Source organism: Nematolebias whitei, chromosome 16, assembly GCF_014905685.2.
Source record: "Nematolebias whitei isolate Nwh7 chromosome 16, NemWhi1, whole genome shotgun sequence".
In the NCBI taxonomy this organism is placed as follows: Eukaryota; Metazoa; Chordata; class Actinopteri; order Cyprinodontiformes; family Rivulidae; genus Nematolebias; species Nematolebias whitei.
Window position 1 is genome coordinate 34,211,027 of NC_056513.1, and position 27,725 is coordinate 34,238,751.

At 41.5% G+C, this 27,725-nt stretch overlaps 1 protein-coding gene across 1 annotated transcript in view; it reads right to left on the reverse strand.

Moving 5' to 3' along the window:
* LOC119422493 (phosphoinositide 3-kinase regulatory subunit 6) overlaps positions 1 to 27,725 on the reverse strand; it is a 45,134-nt gene that overhangs the window by 13,700 nt on the left and 3,709 nt on the right. Inside the window, exons 3-11 of the mRNA XM_037689868.1 lie at positions 24,923 to 25,027; positions 24,445 to 24,536; positions 24,165 to 24,233; positions 22,592 to 22,724; positions 16,830 to 16,899; positions 16,432 to 16,630; positions 14,788 to 14,929; positions 7,338 to 7,424; positions 5,504 to 5,747 (exon numbers count right to left, since the gene is read on the reverse strand). Coding sequence (XP_037545796.1) covers positions 5,504 to 5,747; positions 7,338 to 7,424; positions 14,788 to 14,929; positions 16,432 to 16,630; positions 16,830 to 16,899; positions 22,592 to 22,724; positions 24,165 to 24,233; positions 24,445 to 24,536; positions 24,923 to 25,027 — 1,141 coding nt within the window. The remainder of the gene's footprint in view (positions 1 to 5,503; positions 5,748 to 7,337; positions 7,425 to 14,787; positions 14,930 to 16,431; positions 16,631 to 16,829; positions 16,900 to 22,591; positions 22,725 to 24,164; positions 24,234 to 24,444; positions 24,537 to 24,922; positions 25,028 to 27,725) is intronic.

Consider the following 27,725-nt stretch of genomic DNA (forward strand, 5'->3'; position numbering starts at 1 on the left):
CATTCATCCATCCATTCATTCATCCATCATCCATCCATTCATCTATCATTCATCCATCCATTCATTTATCATCCATCCATCCATTCATTCATACAGCATTCATCCATCCATTCATCCATCATTCATCTATCATCGAACCATCCATCATCCATCATATCATCCATCCATCTATCTATCCATCGTTCATCCATCGTCCATCCATCCATCATCCATCAATCATCCATCCATCCATCATCATCCATTTTCCAACCATCTATCATCCATCCATCCATTCATCCATCCATCATCATCCATTAGGGCTGGGCCATATCATCGTTTACAATAATACCGGTAAAAAAAGCTTGCCCGGGCAAATAAATGATATCATGATATGCTAATTTCATGACGTAATACGTCAGGGCGCCCCGCCCCGTTAACAGAACCACGTGCGCCGAATGACCAAACCGAACTGCGCACCCCCCCCCCCCACACACACACACACACAACACACCTGTTGGTACTGGTGTAACGCTAATTAGTTGCGTACAATACTAGCTAGCTATAAAGCTAAAAACAAACAACGCGTGGCTCGGCTGCATCTCTCCATCCAGCTCTAAACTGCAGGTACAGACAACTCAACTGTCTCTCCCCCCACCCCGATCTGAGCTGCCGGTGCAGCTCTCGGCTGTGTCTCCTCCCGCTCTAAACTGTCGGTACAAACACGTGCAGGTCTTTCTCTTAGTTCCACAGTCCATGGAGCAAGAACAGAGTCAGGTGATCAGAGACAGAGCATCAGAGAAATTAATCATTCTTGCAGGAACAGAGGAAGCTGAAACACCATCAAGCTTCAGGGTCAGCTGATCACCTTGTTACAAGTTCTGGAAGTTATAGCTCATTTAAAGGAAACATATATTTTGTTACATTTATTATCAACAGATCTTAAGCTTCATTTTATTTAGTTATTTTGGGAAACTTCACCTGCACTTTAGTTTTTGTGGTGGATTTATTGATCTATATTTTGTGCGGACTTTTTCAATCTAAATAAAAGAAGGATCATTTTAATTTTTTTATTTTTATACTTGTTTGTTTTTTTGTTATATCACAAAATTTATCGTTATCGCCAGAATGCTCAGAAATATCACAATATTATATTTGAGCCATATCGCCCACCCCTATCATCCACCCATCATCATCATCCATCCATCCATCCATCATCATCCATCCATCATCCATCCATCCATTGTCCATCCATCCACGATTGTCACATCAGAGGTGAAAGAGTGGATCAAACTGAAGAATAAAGGGGCCACGCTTCATGCTTCACGACCAAATTAGAATATTTAATTGAACTAAACCACAACAAACAGCCAACCAAAAAAAAAACTTGGGGTATTCCAGAAAGTGGGTTTGAAAAACCAGATTAGGCCAGCTGCTGGAGTTCTAGGAGGAGAATGTTGTTCCAATTTTCTAATGTAGGATTCCAGCTGTTCAACAGTCCTGGGTCGTCTTTGCTAGATGTTTTCTTTTATAATGTTGAGAGGTCTGGACTGCAGGCAGGTCAGTCCAGCACCTGGACTCTTCTACTACAATGCCATGCTGTTGTATAGGATGCCATCAAGGCCTTCCTTGTAAGACGTCTTCTAGATGGGGACATAATGTTGTCTTTAATGTTGTCCCCACAGCCCAACTCAAACTGCAGTTGGGCCAACTCGTCGGGTTTGTTTGCCCATTTGAACTGTGACGTTTTATGGTCTGAAACTTTTCTGCATCATTCATATTACTGTCACTATTTTCAGTTCTCAGATTATCTGGAGTCACTGAATCTTGTTAATACACCTGAATCTGTCCATCACTGCAACTTTCATTGTTTTTGGGTTCTGAATGATCACGTCTTCATTAATGTTTCTCATGGTTCGATTATGGGGGCTAATTGTCTCACTGTTAACTGCTGTAATTACACATCAGTCACAAAAAGCTCAAGAAAATGTCTGATAATAATGTTGTTACTGCTCTCAGGGATTCAGCCCAACCCTGGACCCCCCACTAATTACAGCACACCAAATGACTTTAAAAACGCCTCTGGGCTTCATTTTCTGCATGTAAACGCTAGTAGCCTTCTGAAAAAACTGGATGCTTTGAAAATCCTGGTTAGTTCTTCTGGGGCAGATGTTATCTTTACTTCTGAATCCTGGCTCAACAAATCTGTAATGAATAATGACGTGGCAATCAATGGATTTAACATCTACCGCTGTGATCGTCAAAAAAGGGGGGGTGGAGTCATTATTTACATTAGAGATTCTCTGGTTTCTAGTCTTGTGACTTCCAAAACAATTCCAAACCAGTTTGAAGCCTTATCTGTAAATATCACCTTGAATGGAGGCCAGATTTTAACTGTAGTAGGTTGTTACCGCCCACCCTCAGCATCACCTGAGGCATTAACTGCCATGAAGGAATTTCTTGGTAATTTAAAATTCAAAGAGATCTTTTTGGCTGGAGATCTCAACATTGATTGGTGTAAGTCGACCCCCCTCTGTGACAAATTCAAGGAATGTTGCTTGTCTTTTAATTTAACCCAACTGATAAATTCTCCCACTAGATTAAATAAAAACCATCCTGAAAATTCCTCCATCTTAGACCTGTTTCTAACTAATATGCCTCACAAATTCCCTGGTACAGGTGTATTCGCTGATCTTTTGAGTGATCACTGTGTGACAGCTGCTTTGAGAGATATTAAACTTCCACCTTCTAAGCCCAGATTAATTCAAAAAAGGGATTTGAAACGTTTTTGTGAACAGTCATTCCTCTGGGATCTGTCTCACTTTGACTGGCATCGTATTCTGTTAACTGATGACGTGAACTCTGCTTGGAACTATTTCCATAATAATTTCATTTATTTCCTGAACATACATGCTCCTTTTCGTCAGTTCAGAATAAAGGGACGAGACAGCCCCTGGTTTACTCCAGAGCTAGCTGACCTCCTGCACAGGAGAGATCATCTTTGGGCTGCAGCGAGAAAATCTGGCTCAGACACTGATTGGTTGAGTTTTCGACAGATGAGGAATAAATGCACAACTGCTGTCAAAGCAGCAAAACGCAACTATTTCTTATCTCAGACCTCCAAAAATCTAAATGACCCTAACAGATTCTGGAAAACCATCAAATCTCTCTCAGGCACCCCCCAATCATCTGACCTCCCATCACAACTTCTCGTTAACTCTGCTCCTGTGTCAAATAAGCACGAGATCCTGAACTGTCTCAACAAACATTTTGTTGCTTCTGGTTCTTTATTTGACACAGTTACTAATGGAAGATCAGCCACTTCACTTAATAACCAAACTTCTACAAATCAAATCCCTCCTACAAGTCAATCCTCAGTTAATCACAGCTTCTCTTTTTCTCCATTCTCAGTTAGTGAGGTCAATAAACTGTTAATAGATCTTGATCCTAAAAAATCTGCAGGTCCAGATGAACTTCCACCTTATATCTTAAGGCTGGCCGCTCATATCATCACAGTCCCTGTGACCCACATCTTCAATCTCTCCATAAGACAAAACTCCATCCCAGACACTTGGAAAACAGCCTTTGTTCTTCCTTTGCTGAAGGGAGGAGACCCCACCTCACTGAACAACTATCGACCAATCTCTAAACTCTGCATTTTAGCCAAGGTTCTAGAAAAACTGATAAACTCTCAAATCAAAAATTACCTGGACTCATTTAACATCTTACCTCCACATCAATCTGGTTTCAGGAAACAACACAGCACAACCACTGCTTCACTGAAGGTTCTTAATGATGTTGTTGAAGCACTGGATGCTAAGGATTATTGTGCTGCACTTTTCTTAGACCAGTCTAAAGCTTTTGACACTGTGGATCATAACATCTTGTGTCATAAACTCTCAGAAATTGGTTTCTCAGAACACACCATTGGTTGGTTCTCTAACTATCTTTCAGACCGGAGGCAATGTGTTCAACATAATGGTACTTCCTCCAGTTATTTAACAGTCAACAATGGTGTACCACAAGGCTCAGTCTTAGGACCCACCCTCTTTACAATCTACATACATAATGTAGGTAAAAACATCCCTAATGAATCCATACATTTCTATGCTGACGACACAGTTGTTTATTGTCGAGCTAAAACTGTTGCTAAGGCTTTCCAGCTTTTGAAATCTGCATTCAACATCATCCAGACTGATTTGTTTCGCCTCAAACGTGTCCTAAATGCCGACAAAACCAAAGGGATGCTTTTTTCAAATAGGAAGTTGGTCCCAGCGGTTCTTCCTCCGATTTTATCCTCTAATGGTGTCCCCATTGAGTTTGTTGATTCCTATAAATATTTGGGTGTCTTGGTCGACTCACATCTCTCTTTTAAGCTCCATGTGGAAAACTTGATAAAGAAACTGAAAGTTAAACTGGGTTTCTTTTTCAGAAACAGATCCTGTCTAACCCTGAATGCTAGAAAACGCCTTGTATCTGTGACTTTCCTTCCCTCAATTGATTATGGTGACATTATTTACATGAACGCTCCTACAAGAACCCTGCAGATGTTGAATGCTGTCTATCATGGTGCACTAAGATTCATAACTGGCTGTGATTATTGTACCCACCACTGCACACTGTATTCACTGGTTAACTGGACATCATTAACTTCACGCAGACTCTCTCACTGGTATATTTTCATCTTTAAATCACTTCTTGGTCTGTTGCCTTCATACATCTCCTCCTACATGTCTCTGCGTGAGTGCAGCTACGGAGTGCGCTCTCAGGACATTATTACCTGCAGTGTTCCCTCAATGAGGACTGAACTAGGCAAAAGGGCCTTCTCCTATTCCGCTCCTGTTTCCTGGAATATCTTACAAAACGATTTGAAGCTTGACCTCTCTAAGTGTCTTTAAGAATCTGTTGGACACCTGGCAGGGTCCAATGCTGACATGTTCCTGTTTTTAGTTTTCTACATTTGTCTTGGAATCTAGCTGTTTTTTGTTTTGTTACCTTTTCCTTTTAGCCATTCTATTTGTTAAAAAATAAACAAAAAAAAAACTGTAGTATGCTTTTTTATAACTGTTTATTGTTGTTGCTGTTGTCCATTGTTGTCATCTTTCTTTGTTGAAATCAGGTCTCTCTTGTAAATGAGTCCTCGAGGCTCAATGGGATTTACCTGTATAAATAAAGGTTGATTGATTGATTAAAACCTGTAAATACCTTTCTGCATTGATTGTACCTTTCCAGATGTTTAAGCTGCCCATGTCAGAGGCACTAATGCACCCCCATAATGTCAGAGAGGCCAGTTTCTGAATTGTGTGTTGATAACAGGTTTGAATGGCCCCTCTCCTTAAATAATGTACTTTTTTACCATAAATATAATTTATTTTGTTTAAGTGTTCATATTTCATCTGTTTGTGATTATTACCAGCTTTGTCTCAGCTGAGTTAGATATAGCTCACAACTTAAAAACTACAGTATTTGTAGCTGAATTTGTAGCAGAATGTTTAGCAGGGCTATTTTTATAAAAAGGAGTCAATACCTTTTGCATTGTTCCCATGATGAACTCAAGCAGGGGCTGTCCAGAGAAGAAGATGGAGACATGTCAAAGCTGGACGGCAGGTCTCTTTCAATGCCGCTGTCGTTGGACAGGATAGAGAAGCGAGCCATGTCGGCTGACAGGTTGTAGGTCGATTCGTCCACCTCAAAGTCCTCCTGCTCCTGGCTGAGGCAGGAGAAGTTCTCTGACACAGAACTGGATCGGAACCATTTGAACAGCTCACGCCCTGTTGTCAACAAAACCAAAGCAACGTGATGACGCACAGAGTTCATTTCATTACTCTATCTGTGTTTACTGACTGTCATATTTCACCAAAGATACAGGCAGATTTTTAATGAAGCTCATCGTAAACAAAGCAGCCAGGATTGTTCTGCTCAGGACATTTCCTCATAGAAATCAATCTCACCAAGTAAAGTTTTAGTGGGCTGTGATGAATTACACCGTCATATAAAGGCTGCAGTAAAACATGACTTCATTACATCACTTTGTATCCGACCAACACTGTTGGGTTCAACTTGTGAGAACAACAAATTCTCAGAGTGATAAGTCTGGTATGGTTTCCATACCTTTAACTGGCCTTCGTTAAGACATTACACAAGTCTCTCGCTACTTCATGGTTCGACTTTTGTTGATTCGCTCTTTCACGGTTTTTCAAAGTTCAGTACTGTAAGATTGTACAAGACCAAAAAGAAAAAAGAAAAAAAAGGTGCAGACATTTTGTAGTTTTCTCTCAACAAGCCTACACTGTATAACCAGTCTAAAGGACTACATTACCCAGAAGCCAACAGTGCACTGTCCAGAAGGCAAAGTTGCTTTCTGCTGAAATGGAGGGAAAGTTTTGATCTGATGGGAAAAAGTTTGGTCCTTATTCACAGTGACTTTGGCGCTCAGTGGATGCAGAGAGCCGCATGGAACTGACCGGGAATTGAACTAGAACCAGACTTCCAGCCTCATCAGTCAAGCTGGGTGCTGCTCGCTGGTCCAGGGAGCCTCTCGAGCGGGGAGGCGTTGCTTGGAGGTCCAGTGTTTTCTCCGGAGCTCACCGGGACTTGTTTTTTTTATCTGGATTTGGACTCGATCGGGACCGTTGTGTGGTTTTGTGCTGGCTGTCTGAAGGTCCGGCTTGATCTAAAAGTGTCTGGTGCTCAAGGGCTGCAGAGAGCCGATCAGAATCGGACCAGAGCCGGACCAAGGCTGGGTAGGTCTGCCAAATCGGGACCGAGCCGGACTGTAATCAAGCTGCTGTTCTGCAGAGCTGGTGAGTAAAATGTTGCAGTACTGTGCAGTACTTATACATGCTGTTAAAACGATGAAAGTTTAAGAGTTTAGAACATTGAAAGAGCGCAGGAAGCGGTTATAAAGTCTTAGAATTTTAAGTTGAGTGAATAAACATTGTTATCTTGATTAATAAACTCTTGCTAAATAAACTTTTGCTTTAGTTTATTTGATTTAAATTTATTAATGACTGAACTGTTTTGGTTTGTTGTTTCGACTCAGACATCTGTCATTTCTACTTTGTGGTTTTTCATGTATCGCGGGGGGTTCCAGAACGTAAACCCCCACGACAGATGAGGGGTTACTGTACTTCAAAATGACCCTTTACATCCACACATCATAAGCAAACTGTTCCTTTTTATTCATGCTGCCTAATGAGGATATTATTTGTTCACAATCTTTGCTTTTAAAATGGTCTCTCAAAGTGTGTTCAGAACTCTACCTCCACTGATCATGTTCTTTATAAATGACCAGAAAAATGTTTCACAATCAAGCAAAATGGCCCAAAAAGACAGAACAGACACCATTTCAGATGACTCACAGATGTCCAGATCCTCGGTCCACAGGTACAGTCTCATTTCTGGGTTAGGAAGAGGGCAGTTATGCAGGGGTCCACCACACAATGGCTCTGCAGCACATGAGAAGGAAAAAGAGGAAAAATCCAAAAATGTCAACAAAGCAATACCCCCCTCCAACTTCCATAACTTCCTTGTTTTGAACACTACAGTCCATCCTTCTGTCATCCAGCCGGAACAATTTAGAGAAAATTCATCTGACGGGTCGTTGACTTGATAACAGCAAGAGGAAGACTGGAAATAGATCTTGGGGAAAAGCTAATATTATGCTCAACTGACTGGACAGATCTGGCCTCAGAGGATGCAGATACAGGATGTTTGATCTCGTCTTCCAACTTATAAAACACGCCCATCAACAGTATCAAAACACAAACGTTATGCTGACTGGAAGAAACGTAGACCATATCAGCTTTAACAATACAACTCATGACTGTTACATTAAACAACAAGGGGAAAAAAGCATTTGAGGGATTTTGATGAAGAGAAAATGAGGTTAACTGACTGTAAGATTTCAAGGCGTGTTCCGAGTCTCCAGTGATCAGAACCTGCAGCTGGAAAAGTGGTCAATAAAATGATACGGACAGGTCTTATAAAGAATCATGCTGTTTGCAAAATACACAATGCCTCTGCTTTTTGCATCATAGTGCTACTTATAGTGACCACTTGTGGAACAGATGTGGCAACATTGTAATAGAATAGAGTGACCTGGTCTGATAAATCATGGTTTTCTTTATTTTTTAATTATGAGTATGTACAAGTGCATTGTTTACTAAATGAAATTATGATACAGTTGAAACAGAGTTGCATTTGGGCCTAAAAATCCGACCCGGCCCAGCCCAAACCTGTATCGTGTTTTTTGAGCCCGACCTGAAAACGATCAATTAACTGTGATTACAGATCCAAACCTGAAAAAAAAAACATTTTTGACTTTTTTTTTTTAATTAAGCTTTTACTGCTTTTGTAAGCAAATCAGTTTGACATGATTTAAAAATATATTTAAAATATAGGAAGATATAAGATTTATTGTTTATTAACAAGAGTCAGTGGATTATTATAGTTATTATGATATTATAGTTATTAACGGTCATCGGCCGCATGCGTCCGCTGATGCAGCAGCTGGATCCAGTTAAGCTGCAGGTGAGTGAGTCGCTGGCAGTGAGCCATCTGGATTTTTTTGTACCGCTTTCAACCAGGCGGTCAGCGTGTGGTCAATCGGCCACGATTCCCACAGTGATCCAAATTGGATCGTCAGCTGTGTGCGTCTGCTGACACAATCAAAAGCCCGACACCGACCTGGCCCGCCCATCCAGCACATTATTTTGACCCGGCCTGACCCGAAATTCGGGCAAGGCCGGGCTAGAAACAACAGCTCTAAGTTGAAACCAGTCAGAATCCGTTATTTAAAAATAAAACCAATTTTTTTCCTCACTGTCCGACATAAAGTCAGACAAAAAAGCTCAGTTAGGATAAAAATAATTAATAAATAAAATTTGCTAAATGCCTAAATAATGAAAGAGAGAATAAAAAAAAAGAGAGATTTTTTTTTTTTTTTAAAGTCAAAGGTTAGAGGCACTAAGATTACTGTGAAGGTCAGATTCATTCAGCATTATTTTTACAAGTTAATCTCATTGAGCCTTAGGGACTCATTTACAAGAGAGACCTGAAAATGATAAGGCCGAGGATTTAAAAGCTTTTGTTAAGTGAATTGACAATGTAGCTTATGAGTGGACAGAGGAAGAAGGCTAGCTCTTGCTCCTCACTTTACTACACTTATTGTTTTGCATTTGTTAAAGCAGCAGCTCAGTTTACTGACAAGCAACAACTTAGTTAATATATGGTAAATAGACTGTACGTATATTGCGCCTTTCTATCTTATTTCAAGATATATTCACCCTTTAACAATCACAACTCAGTCACTGAAGTGGGGCAGCTATGGCTGAGTGGTAAGAGCAGTCATCCTCCAATGCTAAAGTTGGGGGTTCGAATCCACCAGCAGTAACATGTCGAAGTGTCCCTGGGCAAGACACTGAACCCCTCATAGCCTCTGATGTGTGTCCCATCGGTGTATGAATGTGATAAAGCTCTGATTAGTCTCATTAGAATGATTTGTTCAATTAGCTTTGTAGAGATCTAGTAGAGTGCTGTATGAATGGGTAAATGAGGACACAGATTGTAGTGTAAAGAGCTTTGAGTATCTTGAAATAAGATAGAAAGGTGTTATATAAGTATAGTACATTTACCATGAAGTAGAATCCTTTAATTACAGGGAGTTATATACCATAACACATGAATATTCATCCAAAGGAGGAGACCAAAGTTGTGTTTGAAGTTTTATCCATACATTCATTATCTTTATCTGCTTCTTCCTTTTCAGGTCGCGGGGGTCACGGGTACCCATATCCAACCATCACTGTGTGAGAGGCGGGGGTCCAGGACAGGTCTCCAGTCCATTACAGGGACACAGAGACAAATGAAACAAACAACCATTCACTCTCTCACTCACACCTAGAGACAATTTAGAGTTACCAATCAGCCTAACATGCATGTTTTTGGTCTGTGAGAGGAAACTGGAGTACCCGGAGAAAACCAATGCAATACGGAGAGAACATGCAAACTCCACCCAGAAAGGTCCCTGGATGGGACATGAACCGGGGTGACCTGCTCACTGAGAGGCGGCAGCTCTTACCAACTGCACCGCCGTGCTTCTTTGAAGTTTTATTACAAAAACCATTAATCAAACTAAGAATCATCAACAATAACAAACAAACTGAACAGGATAATAATTTTGAAGAATAACTTTTTTGAAGAGTAGTAATTACTAAAACAATGAACAATCTAAACAATAATTAATCAGTCAAGGGTTATCTTTATTCTAAGACAAAATTAACTCTTTGAGCAGGATTTATTTTGAGTTTTATATGCGCACAAATTTCCTCAAAGTTTAACTATTTTAATAAATAGTTTACTTTGGATATTGGTTGAGAGAAGTTATTTAATGTGATCAGATCAAGTCATTTATTATCACTGCAAGCCAGGAAATGATTTACCAAGTTGCCTCAGCTAAAATGACATAACCAGAGGCATCATGTCACCAGGCTCCTTTACTGGGCCAGTTTGAGGGCTGGGTTCACTCATCTTTCTGGGGTTCTGCTGGTGGATCAGACCAGGACACCATGAGGAGAGGACCAGCCAGGAACTGCCCATGGTAGCTGAATGTCACTGTGAACGACAGCTGAGGAGAAGGTGTGCGGATGATTGGCAACCTTCAGCCACATTACACTTTAAGCCGAAAACGTGTCTCGCAGTGAGACAAACAACTTCATCTTGTTTAGTTACTGGAACTCTACTCTGCTTCTTGTAACTGGGCGAACATGTTTCTTTTATCAGGAATAAACAAAGACGGTCATCAGACGAAAACATCAGAATGGGGAAAACAGACGAACTGAAAGGTTCACACAAAGAAACCATCAGCTCTCAGAAGTGTTTTGGAGATCTTTCCGATGTTATGACTCCTTCTGCAGTAAACAGAATCCAGCTCAATAACACACACAGGTGTCTCTCAAGGAAAAGTTTGTTTCTGAAAAACAGAACAGAGAATTATAAAACTTCTTCTTTTGGCTTTTCCCTCTTCAGGGGTCGCTACAGCAAGTCATCCTCCTCCATCTCACTCTGTCCTCTGCATCCTCAGAAGTTTGTTAAAACACATTATAATATTTCACATGATTTCATCGTAATGATTGCAAACAATAATCAACATTATTCATGTTCACACCTGTCTTAATCAAACAAAACCAACTTCATTAATGATTTTACTTCTTTCTTAAAAGCATAGAAGAAAAGAGTAGACATTAGTCAGACTGTAGCTGACTTTGAGTTAAAGCTGTCATTTCTAACCCGAGCCCAAAGCCTGTCTCGGCCCGACCCAAATTTGGGCCAGGCCATAATAATGTGCTGGATGGGTGGGCTGGATTGGGGTTGGGCTTTTGATTGCATCAGCAGATCAACCACGATCCAATTATATGGCAACATGGCTTGCCATACTTTCACCATCCGCACACGGCCATTTGACCGCGAGCTGATCAGCCTTGAAAGTGGTAAAATAAAGTTCAGTTAAGATTCAGATGGGACTGCAGTGCCAGGAAGCGATCCATTGCCCAAATGGACATTCAGCCGCTGCACTCAGCGGACGTGTGCGGACGACGACCCAAACATGTGAGATCCCAAAGCAGACATGTCAAAGCAGGGTCCATGTCTGAATAATGCAGAATGCAGGCAGAAGCAGGTATTTAATGCGCTTTGACGGCCATGAAAGGACAAACACCCCCAGCTCCGATCTTCTACCCCTTTTATTCAGTTGCACGTGTCCACCGACCATTAATAACTACAAAGTATACAAGCAGTCAAAACTTAATTAAAAACGTCAGGGGGAGGGTTCGGGTTCGGACCCGTAATTACTGTTAATTTGTCGGTTCGAGTGGGGTTCGGAAATGATGACTACGGGCTGGGGCCGGGTCGGATTTTTTGGACCCAATTGCAACTCTACTCTGAATCCAAGGACAGTGAATGTGTGAAAACTTCAGACATTATTCAAGTCAAACGTAACTTTAAAGAAAACAGTTCATGGTGAGTCTGGAAGACGACCCAAGGGTCAGAGGTCAGAATCAGGGGAGCAGCTTCATCCTAAAACATTTGTTAGTTGGAGACACCTCAAAGACTCTGCTTTTTGTGTCTTATCATCATGAGAAAATTAAAAGAAACTAGTCAATCTTCACACTTCTGACTCATCCAGGGTACAATTTCCAGATGCCTGGATGTGCCACACTCACCTATTCAAACAATTATACACAAATATAAACACCATGGGAAGTGTCCTGCCATCATACGGCTCTGCGTTCCCGAGTTGAACGTGTTTTGGTGTGAAATGTGCGCATCAATCCTAAAACGAAAGCTAAAGAGGGATGGGAGTGGTGGCGCAGAGGTTAGAGAGGTGGGCTTGTGATCCGAAGATCGCCGGTTCACGCCCCGGCCCCGACAACATCAAAAATTGTGGGTGGGGTAGGTGAAACACCCACACTTGCCTCCACCCTCATTCGCCCCACTCTGGGCCCATGAGCAAGGCCCTTAACCCCACCATGTGCTCCCTAAACAGGTCTCTCTTGAAAATGAGTTCTCGTGGCTCAATGAGACTAACCTGTATAAATAAAGGCTAAATGAAAAAAAAAAAAAAAGACCCAGTGAAGATGCTGACTGAACCTGATCAGTGTTATCGTCCACAGTAAAACAAAGTCCTGTACAAACAGGGAGTGAAGCCAGCTCAGCGAGGAAGAAGCCATTTCTACAGAAACAACATTAACCTGTCAGATTACAGTTTTCAAACACACACAAGGATTTGCTAACTGTAATCTGATGTTACTTTTTGAAGACGTCCTGTGGGCTAATGGAACTAAACTTGAACTGTTTGGTCATAATGAACAGTGTTATATTTGGAGGAATAAAAGGGAAGATTTCAAGTCTGGGAACACCATCCCAGCTGTGACATTCGAGGGTGGCAGCATCAGATTGTGGAGGCGTTTTGCTGCTGACGAAGAGGTGCACATAACAAAATAGATGGCATTGCAAGGAAAGAACTTTATGTAGAAATATTGAAGCAGCATCATAGGTCATCAGCCAAGAAGTGAAAGATCGGGTACAAATGTGTCTTCCAAATGGATAAGGACTCTAAGCATTAAATAATTAGGTACTAAAAGACAACAAGGTTAGTTTTGGAGTGGCCATGAAAAAACACTGACTCAGTCCATATATCATCTTCCACTTGTTCCCAAGTCAGGTCATGGGAGCAGCAGCTTGAGCAGGGAGGTAAATGGACTGTACTTATATAGTGCCTTTCAATCTTATTGAGATACTCAAAGTGCTTTACACTACAGTCTGTGCCCTCATTTACCCATTCATACAGATCTCTACTAGATCTCTACAAAGCTAAATGAACAAATCATTCTAGGTCCAGACATCTCTTTCCACAGCCACCTCTTCCAGCTCTTCTGGGAGGACTCCCAAGGTGTTCCCAGGCCAACTGAGAGACATAGTCTCTCCAACGTGTCCTGGTTCTTCCTCAGGGTCTCCTCCCAGTTGGACATGCCCAAAGCACCTCCCTAAGGAGGCGCCCAGGGAGCATCCTTACCAGATATTCGAACCACCTCAACTGACTCCTCTCGATGTGGAGGAGCAGTGGTTCTACTCCGATTCTCTCCCAGATGACTGAACTTCTCACCCTATCTCTAAGGGTGAGTCCAGCTACCCTGTGGAGAAAACACATTTCAACCACCTGTATCCGCAATCTCATTCTTTCGGTCACTACCCAGAGCTCGTTACCATAGGTGAGGGTAGGAATGTAGACCGACCGGTAAACAAAGAGCTTTGCCTTACAACTCAGCTCTATCTTCACCACAGCGGACCGGCACAGAGTCCACAATACTGCAGACGCTACACCAATCTGTCTATCAATCTCACGCTCCGTTCTTCCCTCACTCGTGAACAAAACCCTGAGATAATTGAACTCCTCCACTGGAGGCAGAACCTCACCCTCGACCCGAAGAGAGCAATCCACCCTTTTCCAACTAGGGACCATGGTCTCAGATTTGGAGGTGCTGAATCAACTCCATCGAAAATCTGAGTGCAGAGCTGAAAAAGGGTGTACGTTCTCAGTTACATCAGTTCTGTCAGGAGGAATGAGACAAAATTCCAGCAAACTAATAAGAAGGTTGTGGAAGGAAACCAAAACTTTTACTCCAAATCAGAGTTAGTTTAAAGGTAATGCTATCAAATACTAAGGAAATGTATATAAACCTGTGATTTTGAAGAAAGTAATCAGAAATGCTCTCTCTCCCATTATTTGGGCACATTTTGAAAACTCTGATTCATAGCAGGAAAGGTTTAGTCTGATTTAATGTCAGACAGTGAGAAATAAATGCTTCTGTCTTTTTATACAGTGGATGTAAACATCTGGTTTGAACTGTAGGCTGAACAGGTGGACAGTTGTAAGGCAGGTAAACCAGGAGATAAGAAGTGTGATTCTGAAGCAGCTGGACATTACAAGAGAAAACAAAACTGCAGCAGGAGCGCTGTACACAGGACTTATTCTACTCAATATGAAAGCAAGTAATAACAATAAGTCATAATAATATGAATAAAAAACATTAATGTCAAATATGGTACTTATTAAACATTCTCAATTTCATTTTGTGACGATTCTTTTTTGATGTTTTTATTCTTGATACAGAGCCAAATGCAGAATGCTTTGGGCTTTCAGATTATTAAACAGCTGTTGAGCCAAACCAGCGAGCTGACGAATGGCTCAGCTGAAGGGGTAGTGGTGCTTACATCACATGGTTTTGTAACTCAGTGACAGAGAGCTCATACCTGAGTTGGAGTCTGAAACAATCTTCTGGTACAACTCCTGAAGACGGCTGGTCAGCGTTCTCTCCTCCCCTTTGCTGCCCTCTTCCACGCTCTGCTCAAAAATCGCCATCACTTCCTGAAAGTATGACTCTACTTCTTTGTCCTGTCCAAAACACACACATACACACACACAATCCAATGTACACACTTGCAGGAAGATAAGCACATACAGGGATGGCATTCATAGCAAAAAGGTGAGAGGTCAGAAATGTGCATAATGTTACTCCTGCTGAGGTGTACTGTTAGGACCCCAGAAACAACAAACCTTCAGTGAAGGAGAGCAACAACTGATGCTATCAACACAAATCAAGTCTGAGCTAAGTTAGCGTTTATGATAAATAGATGTTGTGACAGAACAAATTACACTCACTACACTGAAGAAATACTGAGGACCAGTCAGTAAGTGGAATTGTTCATCCTCATATGAAACAAAAATACGTAATCTTTGTGTACTTATATTCATTTTCTGGCTATTTTTAATGAACTCAGGTAAACTTAAGGAGAAAATACAAATACTGCAAGATGGTTGTGTATTTGTTTTCACTTAATGTTCAGCTATTGTTGCTTCCGTTATTTATCCTATCATATATCCTGTTTTATATCATATATCATATCGTATCAGGATCGTAAGGATGTTCTGTGGACACATTCTCATCTATCTGCCAGCTGTGCTCGAGTGCCTGAACACTGAGCTCCTGGAACTAGCAGGAAACACGGCTCATGACAGCGGAAGGACAGGATCGTCCCTCGGCACCTACAGTTGGCTGTCCGCAGCAACGAGGAACTCGGCAGACTGCTGGGAGGAGTGGCCATCCCTCTGGGAGGAGTTCTGCCCGGCATTCGAGCGGTCCTACAGCCCGGGGGAACTGAGAGGCCAGCCGAGTCTGGGTGGACGGATCGGACGGCATCTGCAGCCAGTTTCTTAGGATCCACTGTGGGACGGACCTTTACAAGAGATCCTTCCTGCCTACAGCCATCAGTATCTATAACATTTCTTAATGAAATGAGGATAACGAATTACAACAACAAATCCTTTCCCTTTGGGATTAATAAAGTATTTTTAAATTGAATTGAATCATATTGTTTCATATCATATCATATCATATCATATCAATCATATCATATATTGTATTGTATCATGTAAATGTCAGGTTGATGGATGGGCAGTGATTTTTGAACAGTCAGCCCAGTTAAATGGAGATTTTTTAGAAATAAATGCAGCTGTCTTGGTTTATTTTGTTTTACATGGAACCTGGCAGTGACACAAAAAGTTGTTTCCTAACAGAGCTTTTCCAGTCAAGATGAATTTTTCAACACTTTCTTCCCACCCCGTTCCAAAAAAAAAAAAAGAAAGAATAAAACCACATTAAATTAGAACATCACAACATCTTTCTGCTATCAAGATTTATTTTGAAAGAATAAAATGTAGAAACTCTGGCCATGAGTGAGTTCTGATAAAAACAAAATTTACAAAAAATCTCTGTTCTTCTAACCAAAAACTCAGGCTGGGAAAACCTGAAATTAACCGAACGAAACAGGAATCAGAAAGCACACAGAAATAAAGCAGGGGAAGAAAAAGAAGTAAAACCCATAAAACAAACTGACCGTTAAGGCCTGAGCCAGTTTCTGCCCATGACAGCTCTCTGGTCCTAAAGAAGCCTGGATGGAGTGTTGAACCACGTTTCGCATGTGATCCAGAACATTTCCAAATCCAGCTGATGCAGATCCAGATGCCTCCAAATCTCCCTCCAAAACAGGCATTAAGAGACCACTGAAGATCTGTGGGTCCGCCAACACAAAAACCCTGCAGACAGTTAATGACAGACGAGGAAAAACAGACAAATTATTTAAACTGCCCATCCAGCCGTTGTTTTCTTTCACCCCTTTTGTTCCTGGGTCATGGGGGTGGGGGGCTGGTGCTTGTCTCCAGCAGTCACTGTGTGAGAGGCCAGGTTTAATACAGACCAAAAGAAATAATGAAACCTGATGAAACTATGACTCACCTCTCCTGAAAAGGATAATGCTCACTTTTTAGCCTCTGCTCAGCTGTGACCATCCTCTGGTACATCAGACCTGTTAATAAAACTAATAGTTAATTATTCTGTAAAGCTGCAAATGCTCATACTAATTAAAGGCCCAGGATTATTTAAAAAAACAAACAAAAAAAAAATAACACATCAGTTCATGAGGAGAGGGGACAGAGTAGAGTGTGACTTGGGAATCACTCTCAGCTACTACCACACCACATTTTAGCCCTGTATCTGTCAAACTGATTAAATTACAGCCAAATTGGTTTTGACTAATGTTGGTTAATAGTAGTGACCATCTTGAATTATAGCAACTCTGAAGGTTGTCAAATTCAAATCAAATCAACTTCTATCAAATTTAGAACAGAATTTGAAATCTTACTTCTAACCTAAAAAGCTCTACACAACCTAGCTCCATCTTATATTACAGATCTTATTGTTCCATATTTTCCTAACAAAACACTTGGTTATCAGACTGCAGGTTTACTTGTGGTTCCTAGAGTTTCCAAAAGCAGAATGGGAAGATCTTTCAGCCCCTCTCTTGTGGAACCAACTTCCAGTTTCTGTCCATGAGGCTGACACATTGTCCAGTTTTAAGACTGGGCTTGTCTTTCCTTTTTGATAAATCCTAGTTAGGGTTGGCTTGGGTTTCCTGAACTATCCCTTAGTTATGCTGCTATAGGCTTAGACTACTGGAAGACAAACTGACTACATTTCCTCACTCTGCTGCTGTCTGTACTTACTCTACCTGTTTGTATTTGTAATTATTTCTATCTTAACATGTTTTTTGTATTTCCTCCTATAGAAAGTTCACCTAGACCTATCATTCTGTTTGTTTGTTTCTACTTCCTGTCCTCTCAAACCCAGCCGGTCGAAGCAGATGGCAGCTCATCCTGAGCCTGGTTCTGCTGGAGGTTTCGTCCTGTTAAAAGGGAGTTTTTCCTTTCCACTGTCTCCTCTGTGCTTGTTCAGGATGGGAGACTGTGACAAAGTAAAGATTCAACGAGTCTGCTGCTTCTTTATGTCTATGAATGTTTCTGTTCAGTGCCCTGAGATGACTTCTGTTGTGACTTGGTACTATATAAATTAACTGAATTGAATTTACTTAAAGGTTAATCATTTTTAAATACACAATCTGTTTAGTGGTTAAACAAACACTTGTCTCACAGACAAACAGAGTTGATACAAACTCAAAGTCGTAAAAAAGGAAGGTGTGCAATTTGTTGAGTATCAAGTGCAGGTTGAGGACAATTATATGCTACTATTAGATCAGTATCTGTAAACAATACTGCATTATGACCGTGTTTGTGTTTTTTAAGCTCATTTAGCTGCAACAACTATTTTGGATTTGACTGACTCCAAAAGGCAATCAGTTGTAGGCTGTTTTTTGTTGTTGTTGTAGGTGTACACAGTAGCATTCAAATCTGTCCAGAGGTTCATTCTATATTTTGCTAATATCAAAGACAAACAAACTGTGTACACGACATAGATAAAAACATAGTCATTTTTTTGTCTCTGGTGGAAATTGATCAAAATAAATGCAATTTAACTGATGCCTAGCTGACAAGTGCACATCTCATTTTAACAACAGTGTTGCCTTAATCCAGCTTTCAAGTTGAAATGAAAACCGTTAACCACAGCTGACAGAATTTCTTCAAACTTTACATTGTCTACCCAGTGGTTCCCAACCATGGTCCCTGAGGAACACCACCCTGCATGTTTCAGCTGTTTCCCTGCTTCAACACACCTGATTCAGTGATTTTATTATTTCCTCAAGTTCTGCAGAAGCCTCTTAATCACCACATCATTCAAATCAGATGTGTCAAAGCAGGGAAACAGCTAAAACAGGCAGGATGGTGTTCCTCAAGGACCATGGTTTGGAACCACTGACTTAGATCAATGTCAAGGCTTTTTGGATACCTGATAACTTCTGGTAAGATGGCGCCCGTGTACATGGCTTGCAATCCACCTCTGCTGATGATGTTCGGATTATTTGTGTTTTGTTCGTTTTTCATCTGGGACATAAACTCGCTGCTGGTGTATGACCGACAACAGCTTCTGGATCTTTGGTTTTCTGTCGCTGATGTTTTCTGCCCTGCGCGCTGCATTTTCCTCTCCAGCTGGTGGTCATCGCCAGCTTCCCGCGTGCCCGGACAACGGGAGTTGTCGGCCGGTGCGGCAAACGGGCGGACCCGGAGGGGCCGTTATTTAAAATCTGCGGCCATTGGCGCGTGCTCTCTCCACCGCTGCTGGGTCCACTTTGGACAGTATCTGGATGTGTTTGGTCAACGCAAGATCTGTTACCAACAAAACTTTTATCCTCAGGGACTACTTTCAAGAGCACGATTTGGACTTTCTATGCATCACAGAGACTTGGATGTCTCCGGGTGAGTCCAGCGCCTTGACGGAACTATTGCCACCGAACTGTCTGTATTTTAATGCACCGCGGACATCAGGCTGGCACAGTGGTGGATTATTAACAATATTCAAATCAACTTTTGACTGTAAACATCTGCCCATCCCAGTTTCCCGCACCATTTTTGAGCATCTTCGAACTCAGCCATTCGCCTTCGACTTTATGCGCACTCATCTACCGCCCACCTCGATCTAAGGATTTCATAAATGAGTTTTCTGATTTCTTGGCTGAAATCACATCAAAATATAATCATGTTTTCATTATTGGGGACCTTAATTTGCATGTGTGCTGTCAGGAGAAGCCATTGGTTAAGGACTTTTTAGATTTATTGGACTCATTTAACCTAACTCAGCATGTAAATGGTCCAACCCAAGAGCGCGGACATACTGTACACTGGACCTTGTTTTAACTCGTGATATGACTGTTAGTAATCTTGAAATTGGTGATAATGTTTTTTCAGACCACATGTCAGTCCGGTTTGAGTTCACCCTCCCCCATCTAACTCCTGACCCTCCTAACCCATACATCCACCTCAATCTATAGCTCTATTTGACCATTTTGAACCTATCACTCTATCTTCTCTAGAGCAGGTCATGTGCAGCTTGAAACCTTCTGGTTCCCCCTTTGATGTGGTCCCCCCTCGACTACTAAAGGAGGTTTTTCCTACTCTAGGTCTGTCCATTCTTGCTATTGTAAATAGCAGTTTATCCACTGGCGTGGTGCCAACAACCTTTAAACATGCTGCTGTCCAGCCTCTCCTGAAAAAACCAAACCTTGACCCCTCAGTCGTATCCAACTTCCGGCGTGTCTCCGGACTCCCATTTGTTTCTAAACTACTGGAGAAAATAGTTGAGTCCCAATTGAAGTGCTTCCTGGAGGGTCACGCTATCTTAGAGCTATTCCAATCTGGCTTTAAACCTCTCCATAGCACTGAAACTGCCCTACTGAAGGTTTTTAATGACATTTTCTTAACCACAGATACTAGTGATTCTGTGCTGCTTGTCCTATTGGACTTTACAGCCACCTTTGACACCATCGACCATGAGATCCTCAATGCTAGGTTGGAGCAGTGGGTGGGCATCACAGGGTCAGCTCTCAATTGGTTCAAATCCTACCTCACTGACAGATCGTTTTGTGTCTCCATCAAGGATTTCAGTTCTGCAGCGGCAGAGCTTAAATGGGGGTTCCGCGGGGGTCCATCCTGGGTCCATCCTGGGTCCCCTCCTATTCTCTTTATACCTGCTGCCACTTGGTGCTATTTTCCGGAAACACAACATACCTTTTCACTTTCTACGCCGATGACTGTCAAATTTACTTCCACCTAAGACACAATGGTACATTCAATTCAATTCAATTCAATTCAATTCAAAATTACTTTATTAATCCCAAAGGGAAATTATTTGTTGTTGTAACTCGTTATCCTCATTTCATTAAGAGATGTTATGGATACTGATGGCTGTAGGCAGGAAGGATCTCTTGTAAAGGTCCATCCCACAGTGGATCCTAAGAAACTGGCTGCAGATGCCATCTGATCCGTTCACCCAGACTCGGCTGGTCTCTCAGTTCCCCCGGGTTGTAGGACTGCCTAAATGCCGGGCAGAACTCCTCCCAGAGCAATGGCCACTCCTCCCAGCAGTCTGCCGAGCTCCTCGTCACTGCGGACAGCCAACTGTAGGTGCCAAGGGACGATCCTGTCCTTCCGCTGTCATGAGCCGTGTTTCCCGCTAGTTCCAGGATCTCAGTGGTCAGGCACTCAAGCAAAGCTGGCAGGTAGATGAGAATGCATCCACAGAACATCCTTTTCAACTCATTTGGGGCTGTAGTTGAGATATCATTTGAGCTTTTGAGATGTTATTCAGCTGCTGTTGGTTGTAGAAAACTGCCTTGTTGCCATGGTTATGCATCATAACAAATGTCCAAAACTAAAAAAGTTTCAGTAAAAATCCTTCCTGCTGCACAGCATCTGATACCAGAGGAAACAATCATCCAAAAAAATGTGATTTACATCCAGAAAAAGAGGAATTAAAGTTTCCAAAAGCAAAATCTCAAAATGAAATTAACAGAGCTGCTCCAACACGCAGCCACCTTGAGCGGCGCAATTCTAGAACATCATACATCACCATACATGCTCTATTCAACCTCTGCTCAACTGCCTGGCTGACATCAGGGACTGGATGGCTTTAAATTTCTTAAGTTTCAATGAAAAGAAGTCTGAAGTCATGTTGTTCCCTCCCAACGACACAATCACAAACCACTGCATTGACCTTTCCGCTCTAACCATGTCAGAAAAACAAAGTGTCTCAAATCTGGGCGTGATAATGGACCCTTCCCTGAAACTTAACAATCATGCTTACATGATTGTTAAATCATGTTTCTTCCAATTGAGGCGCCTGTCTAAACTGAAGCCCATATTATCCAAAAATAACCTGGAGACAGTAATACATGCATTCATTACATCTAGGCTTGATTACTGCAATTCACTCCTGTTTGGTATCAGTCTGACCTCCATTGCACGACTACAACTAGTCCAGAATGCAGCAGCCCGATTTTTAACCAGTACAGGCAAAAGAGAGCACATTACTCCAGTTTTGGCCTCACTGCACTGGCTCCCGGTTCACCGTCGAATCCAGTTCAAAATACTCTTGTATGTCTACAAATTGCTGAACAGTTTCGCCCCCCACCCCCATCTCTCTGATCTGCTACAGCCGTATGTCTCACCACGCTCCCTGAGGTCAGCAGACCAGTTGCTCCTCACAGTTCCAGGAACTCGTCTTAAGTGCAGTGGTGACAGGCCTCTGTAGCAGGCCCAAGACTTTGGAACGAGCTGCCTCTGCTTGTCAGACAGGCCCCCTTCCTCTCGGTTTTCAAGTCCTGTTTAAAAACCCACTACTATTCAGTAGCTTTCAATACCAGATGATCTGTTTTGAACCTGTATGCTCCACACTGGTTAGTCATCATATTTATTATCTGCATCGTTTTTATGTCTATATTCTGATTTACCTCATTTTGTATATTGCTTTGTGTGTTGCCTGTTTTTCTGTCTGTACAGCACTTTGGTTGGCCTTGTCGCTGTTTTAAGTGCTCTATAAATAAAATGGTATGGTATGGTATGGTTCATAAAAGGGAAAAATATATTTAAAGTAAAACTAATATCCATGTCATCAGAAACAAAAACAGTGAATGTCAGTTTGTTTTTCATATGTTTGGTTTTGAAAACACTTAGCTCACTCACACCAAACGTCACATAATATCAACTGTATTTCAACTTTTTTTTAATCTTTTCAAGCTGATTGCTATTTTTGTAAGAGCTGCAGTCACCTACCTGGGATGAGGCGCTCGGTTTTTATCTGTCTTGTGTAGCTGAGACCCACAGTGCAATAAGGCTGAGGATAGGTCAGAAGTCTCTTACAAAAGTCATACACACGCTTGTACAGCTCATCTGGAATGTAGGCTGTCTGAAATATCACAAAGCACACCGCAGGTTAATGAGCAATACAGGAACAGAAACCATTTATAACTTTTTATGAACAGCCAAGGGCAACCATCACAATGTCTTTCTGTCGACACTATGGTATGACAAACAACATATGAAGTGCCAGCATCAAGAGTTACAACTTCCTTTTTGATAGTTTCAATTTCTGGGAATTCATGTCCATGATCCCCCTCCTGTCAAGAACTATAGGCAAAACTAGACTCCAGTACTTGGAAATGCATTTAACAAGAAAAAGATTTGTAAGCTCAAGCAACCGGGTAGATAACCAAAAAAAAAAAGGTTAAATCGTGTCGTCTGGACCAGTTTCTTTGACCGAGAAACGTTTTGTCCACCATCCAGAGGACTTCCTCAAGTTTACAACCTGCCAACCATATCTGTTCCATAGGTAGCCTTCATTGTTGTGTTTCAAGCCAACCTCCTGTTGGAATCTCTAAAGTAGGCTTTTAACACATGCACAACACACCCATCCAAAACAATTAATCATCATGTACAACAATCAAATGTTTTAGGCCAGATGGCCAACTTGTTACTCACAGAAACAGCCTGAGGAAAACCAAGGCCAAAGTGGTTCAGAGAAAGGGTTGTAAGCTCAATCATCAGCTCACTAAAAGAAACTGGTCCAGATGACACAATTTAACCTTTTATGTTGTTATCTACCTCGATGATTGAGCTTACAACCCGTTTTCTGAACAACTTTGGCCTTGGTTGTCATCTGGCTGTATCTGTGAGTAACAAGTTGGCCATCTGGCTTAAAACATTTGATTGTTGTACATGATGATTGATTGTTTTGCACATGTTAAAAGCCTGCTTTTGAGATTCCAACAGGAGGTTGGCTTGAAACAGCAGTGAAGGCTACCTATGGAACAGATCTGGATGGCAGGCCGTAGACTGAGGAAGTCCTCTGGATGGGGAACAAAATGTTTCTCACTTAAAGAAACTGGTCCAGATGACACAATTTAACCTGTTTTTGGCATTTAACAAGACATTGTTCACAGTAAAATCTTCTCAGTTGTGTTTAAGAAAAACCTGACATTTTATTAAAGGTCAGCATTCATTGAAGGAATGTGCCCACCACCTTTTATAACAGAGACTATGAAGTAGTGCTCAATGAATTTGTTGAGGATGACTCTCAGCTACTACCACATCAAACTTTAGCTCAATATCTGGATATCTATCTGAATTACAGCTACTTATATGTTGACTATGGTTGATTAGCTGTGGTGGCCATCTTAAATTGGGTTGACTTGGTAAAGTAAATGGTACTTAATCCTTTTTTTGCCTTCGCTGGTGGGTGATAAAGAAAAAAGCCATATGCATTTAATAAATACCGTGAAAATGATAGTGATAAGTAAATCTGATTAGATTTTTTTAAACTGCCACAGTTTGGCAGAGAATACTGCACCTGAACGATGGCGTACATCAGCGTGTGGAGCAAAGGAATGATGAATTTGCGAGAATCCCATCGTTCAGCCTACAGAGAAACACGAAGCGCATCAGGGTTCACAAAAAGCTGTGACTAAAATAGTGACATTTATTTGTTGTGTGTCTAAAGCAACTATAGCTTCCTTCCTTTTTGAAAGTACAAGCTCAAGACGTTTTAGAACCAACTGGAGCAAAAGACTTCACCACAAGCACACGTTTGAGGTATTACAGATGAGTCTGAGAATGTGTCGTTGCAATACCTTTTCTAGCTCCTTTATCAGCACCCACAGGAGAGATAAACTGTTCACCGGACTGTTTAGAACTTTTTTATGAAGTGTCCATCTCAGCATGCCTGCACACAGACACACAAGCCAGCAACACAATGACTGACAGAGTCGCACTGCTTCTCGTTACAGCGCTAATCTGAAATATGTCTGCAGGCCTCAAAACGCTGACGTGGCTTTATTCCACAGTACGAGTCAATGTTGGCTTCAACAAATATCTGTGCACAGAAGGAAAGTCCAGTAATGGTCTTAGATAATGAGCAACACAGAAACAAAAACAGAGGAAGCTAACTTAGCAACAAATATTCTTCCATTGTGAATAAACTGAACCTTTGACAAGGTTGGTTTTATAATATGTGAGCACAGTAAACTACAAGCACAAGTAAAATATGATTATCAAACAGCTTGTTGACTAAACCTTGTAGAATTTCAGCTGATGCAGATGATTTTCTACCTTGATTACACAAGTCCATAGGCCGCTGTTGGTCCATTCCCCGGGGCAGCACAGCCTGGACACTGCGGTACAGTTCTGACTCAGGAACCGTGGGAGAGCAGCAACCTGACAATGAAGTCCATGTGTTGGGGGTTAAAAGTCGGAACATCGAGCTAAACTCTGCATCTAGTCTTGTTTTAACACAGATGAACACTCAGGAACTAGGATGCACAAGATAAGCATGCAAGCAAGACCCCACCATGTTAATATTTATTAAACAGAAGTAAACAAAACTGCTAACATTTGTGTGAAAAAGAGCATGTTTCATGATTCAGTTGTGTGTAGATCCACCTTTAGTGGCAATAACGATGATGATTAAGAGTCTTTTCTGTAGGACTAAAGGCTCCCATATACTCGGGCGTACTTCACTCCGCAGAGGTCCGTGAGTACCCAATTAGGCTCAACGTGGACTCGAAGTGGACGTCCGCAAGCCATGTCCATGCAAAGATCAATTTTTACAACCGTGTACTCGGTGTCGCACAATAAACTGCCCGGTGACGGACTGTTTTGTTGCGACACCAAAGTATTAAATTCACCTTCTTCATCCCTGGTCTGGTTTAATGGCCTTTTCATTTGCTTTTTGCCAAGAGGCAAGCGATGTCTTCCTCCTCGTACATTGATGCCATGACTGAAATCATGAGAAATGAAGGAATTTGTCACAAGAGAATTAAAATCAGGCCCGGCATGGCTGCAGGAGTGTCTGGAGATTTTCTGGTGGGCTGGTCTGATGTGTGGACTGCAGGGCCAGCGGTCCCTGTTTTTTTTTATTTTTTAGAATGTTTGTTTTATTAACAACAATAAAAAAAGGAGAGCTGCCAGTTGCCTCTATCCAGAGCCGCTGGCAGCTCTCGTTTTTTTTTCCGACCTGTCAATCAATCCAGTAGGGGTGTCAGCAAATGACCAATCTGATACCTCAATTTGTCCCAAATGTAAACGCCCCTTGCCTGCGGAGCTGGGCTGCAGCCCATCAGGGTGTCCGCTCGAGTATGAAGTCTCAACCGTCTGTGCACGGTGTCCACGCAGCTCATGGAGTACACACAGTATGCCTGAGTACCAGGTAAGTGGGAGCCTTTAGTCTATCATGTGGTTGTGGATGAATTCTGGCCCACTCTTCTTTCCAGCATAGCTTTATGTCATTTATGTTCAGAGACTTTCCTGAGCAGCTCTCACACAACTGTACTTGAATAAAGTCTGGACTTTGTCAGACAGATGGCCTTATGTTTGACTCTAGAATACACCAACAGCAAGGTGCCCTGGTCATGTGGCTGAAAAACAAGCCCAAATTATCAGCCTGCCGCCTCCATGCTTGGCAGGTGGCATAACCTGTTTGTGCTGATATGCCATGGCTGTTTTTTGGTCTCATCTCTCTACAGGACATTGTTCCAGGAATCTTGTGGGTTGTTAAGATAAAACTTTGCAAACGTCAAACTTGCTGCCATGTGCTCTTCAGAGAAGAGGTTTTTGTCAGGGGAATTTAGGTAAAGGTCATGGATGTTATCACTTACTAATGTTAAATTAATGTAGAACCAAGTGTGTGGGGTCAAGAGAGTATTTTTTGTCTACTCAGAGAGGAGCCTGCATAACTGATAACTGATAACTTCTGACGTCTTCAGATCTGTGAGCTGTGAAGCAGAAGTTGCCTTGACCTCTCTCTGTCTGATAAGCATCATAAATAGACACTTCTTTATACTGTCGGTGGGCAGACTTTGTGACCGGAGCTTCCATGTAATATCTGTGTAAGCCTGTTTTCAATTCTGCTCCCTTGCAAGTAAAACTGGGTTGAAAAGATCTTCTCATATCATCAGTGTGGCTTACTTGATTCAATAGATGGTGAAAAGGTCATTAATTTATCCAACAGTTTTCTCAAGGCCACTTTTACAAACAAGCCATACCTGCTCCGTCTTTTTCTAACCGTCCAGTCAAACTTTAACCTTCAACCTGTTAACTGAGGCCTGTAGAGTCTGAGATGGGGCTCTTGAGTTGTTTTGTTTTCTTGCATATTCTCTGAACATTGCACTGTCTGACCTTAGGGTGAGTTTACTGAGGCATGCTCTCCTGGGAAGACTGGCAGTTGTCTTAAATGCTTTTCATTTGTGAATAAACGTTCTTACAATAAAATGATAAACTGCAAATTGTTTGGAAATTGTCTTATAACCCAACCAATAACATCTGTATGCTCCATAGAAGCAAAATGACCAAATTCACTGCTTTGATAAAAGTAGTCACACTGATGATGTGTTCATTAAAAACACCGGTAATCAATTAGGGATGCACGATATCGGATTTTTGGCCGATATGCAATATGCCGATATGTTAAAACTTATTTGACCAAAAACCGATACCAATCCCGATATTTTTCCCTAGACCTACTTACAGAGACTATATAGCTTTCTTTGCTGTGGAATTAAAATACTAGATTATTCAGCATGGTCTTTGTCAGTTTGGCTTGCTACCAAATTCAGATGCCATAGAGGGGCTGAAAATGATGTAACATTTCAACATGGATTGTGTTTAATGTCACATTTATTCATAACATTTATTCTCTAACACAATGACAACATTTGAACAGTGCATATTTGTACATTTTCACAAATCTAAACTCAACGGCACACGTGATGTCATAACGTGCTGGCGCTGCAGGCATCCTTGTCACTGGGTTGTCATACAGAAACAGCACTATATATATATATATATATTATATATAATATATATATATATTATATTATATATATATTATATTATATATATATAATATATATATTAT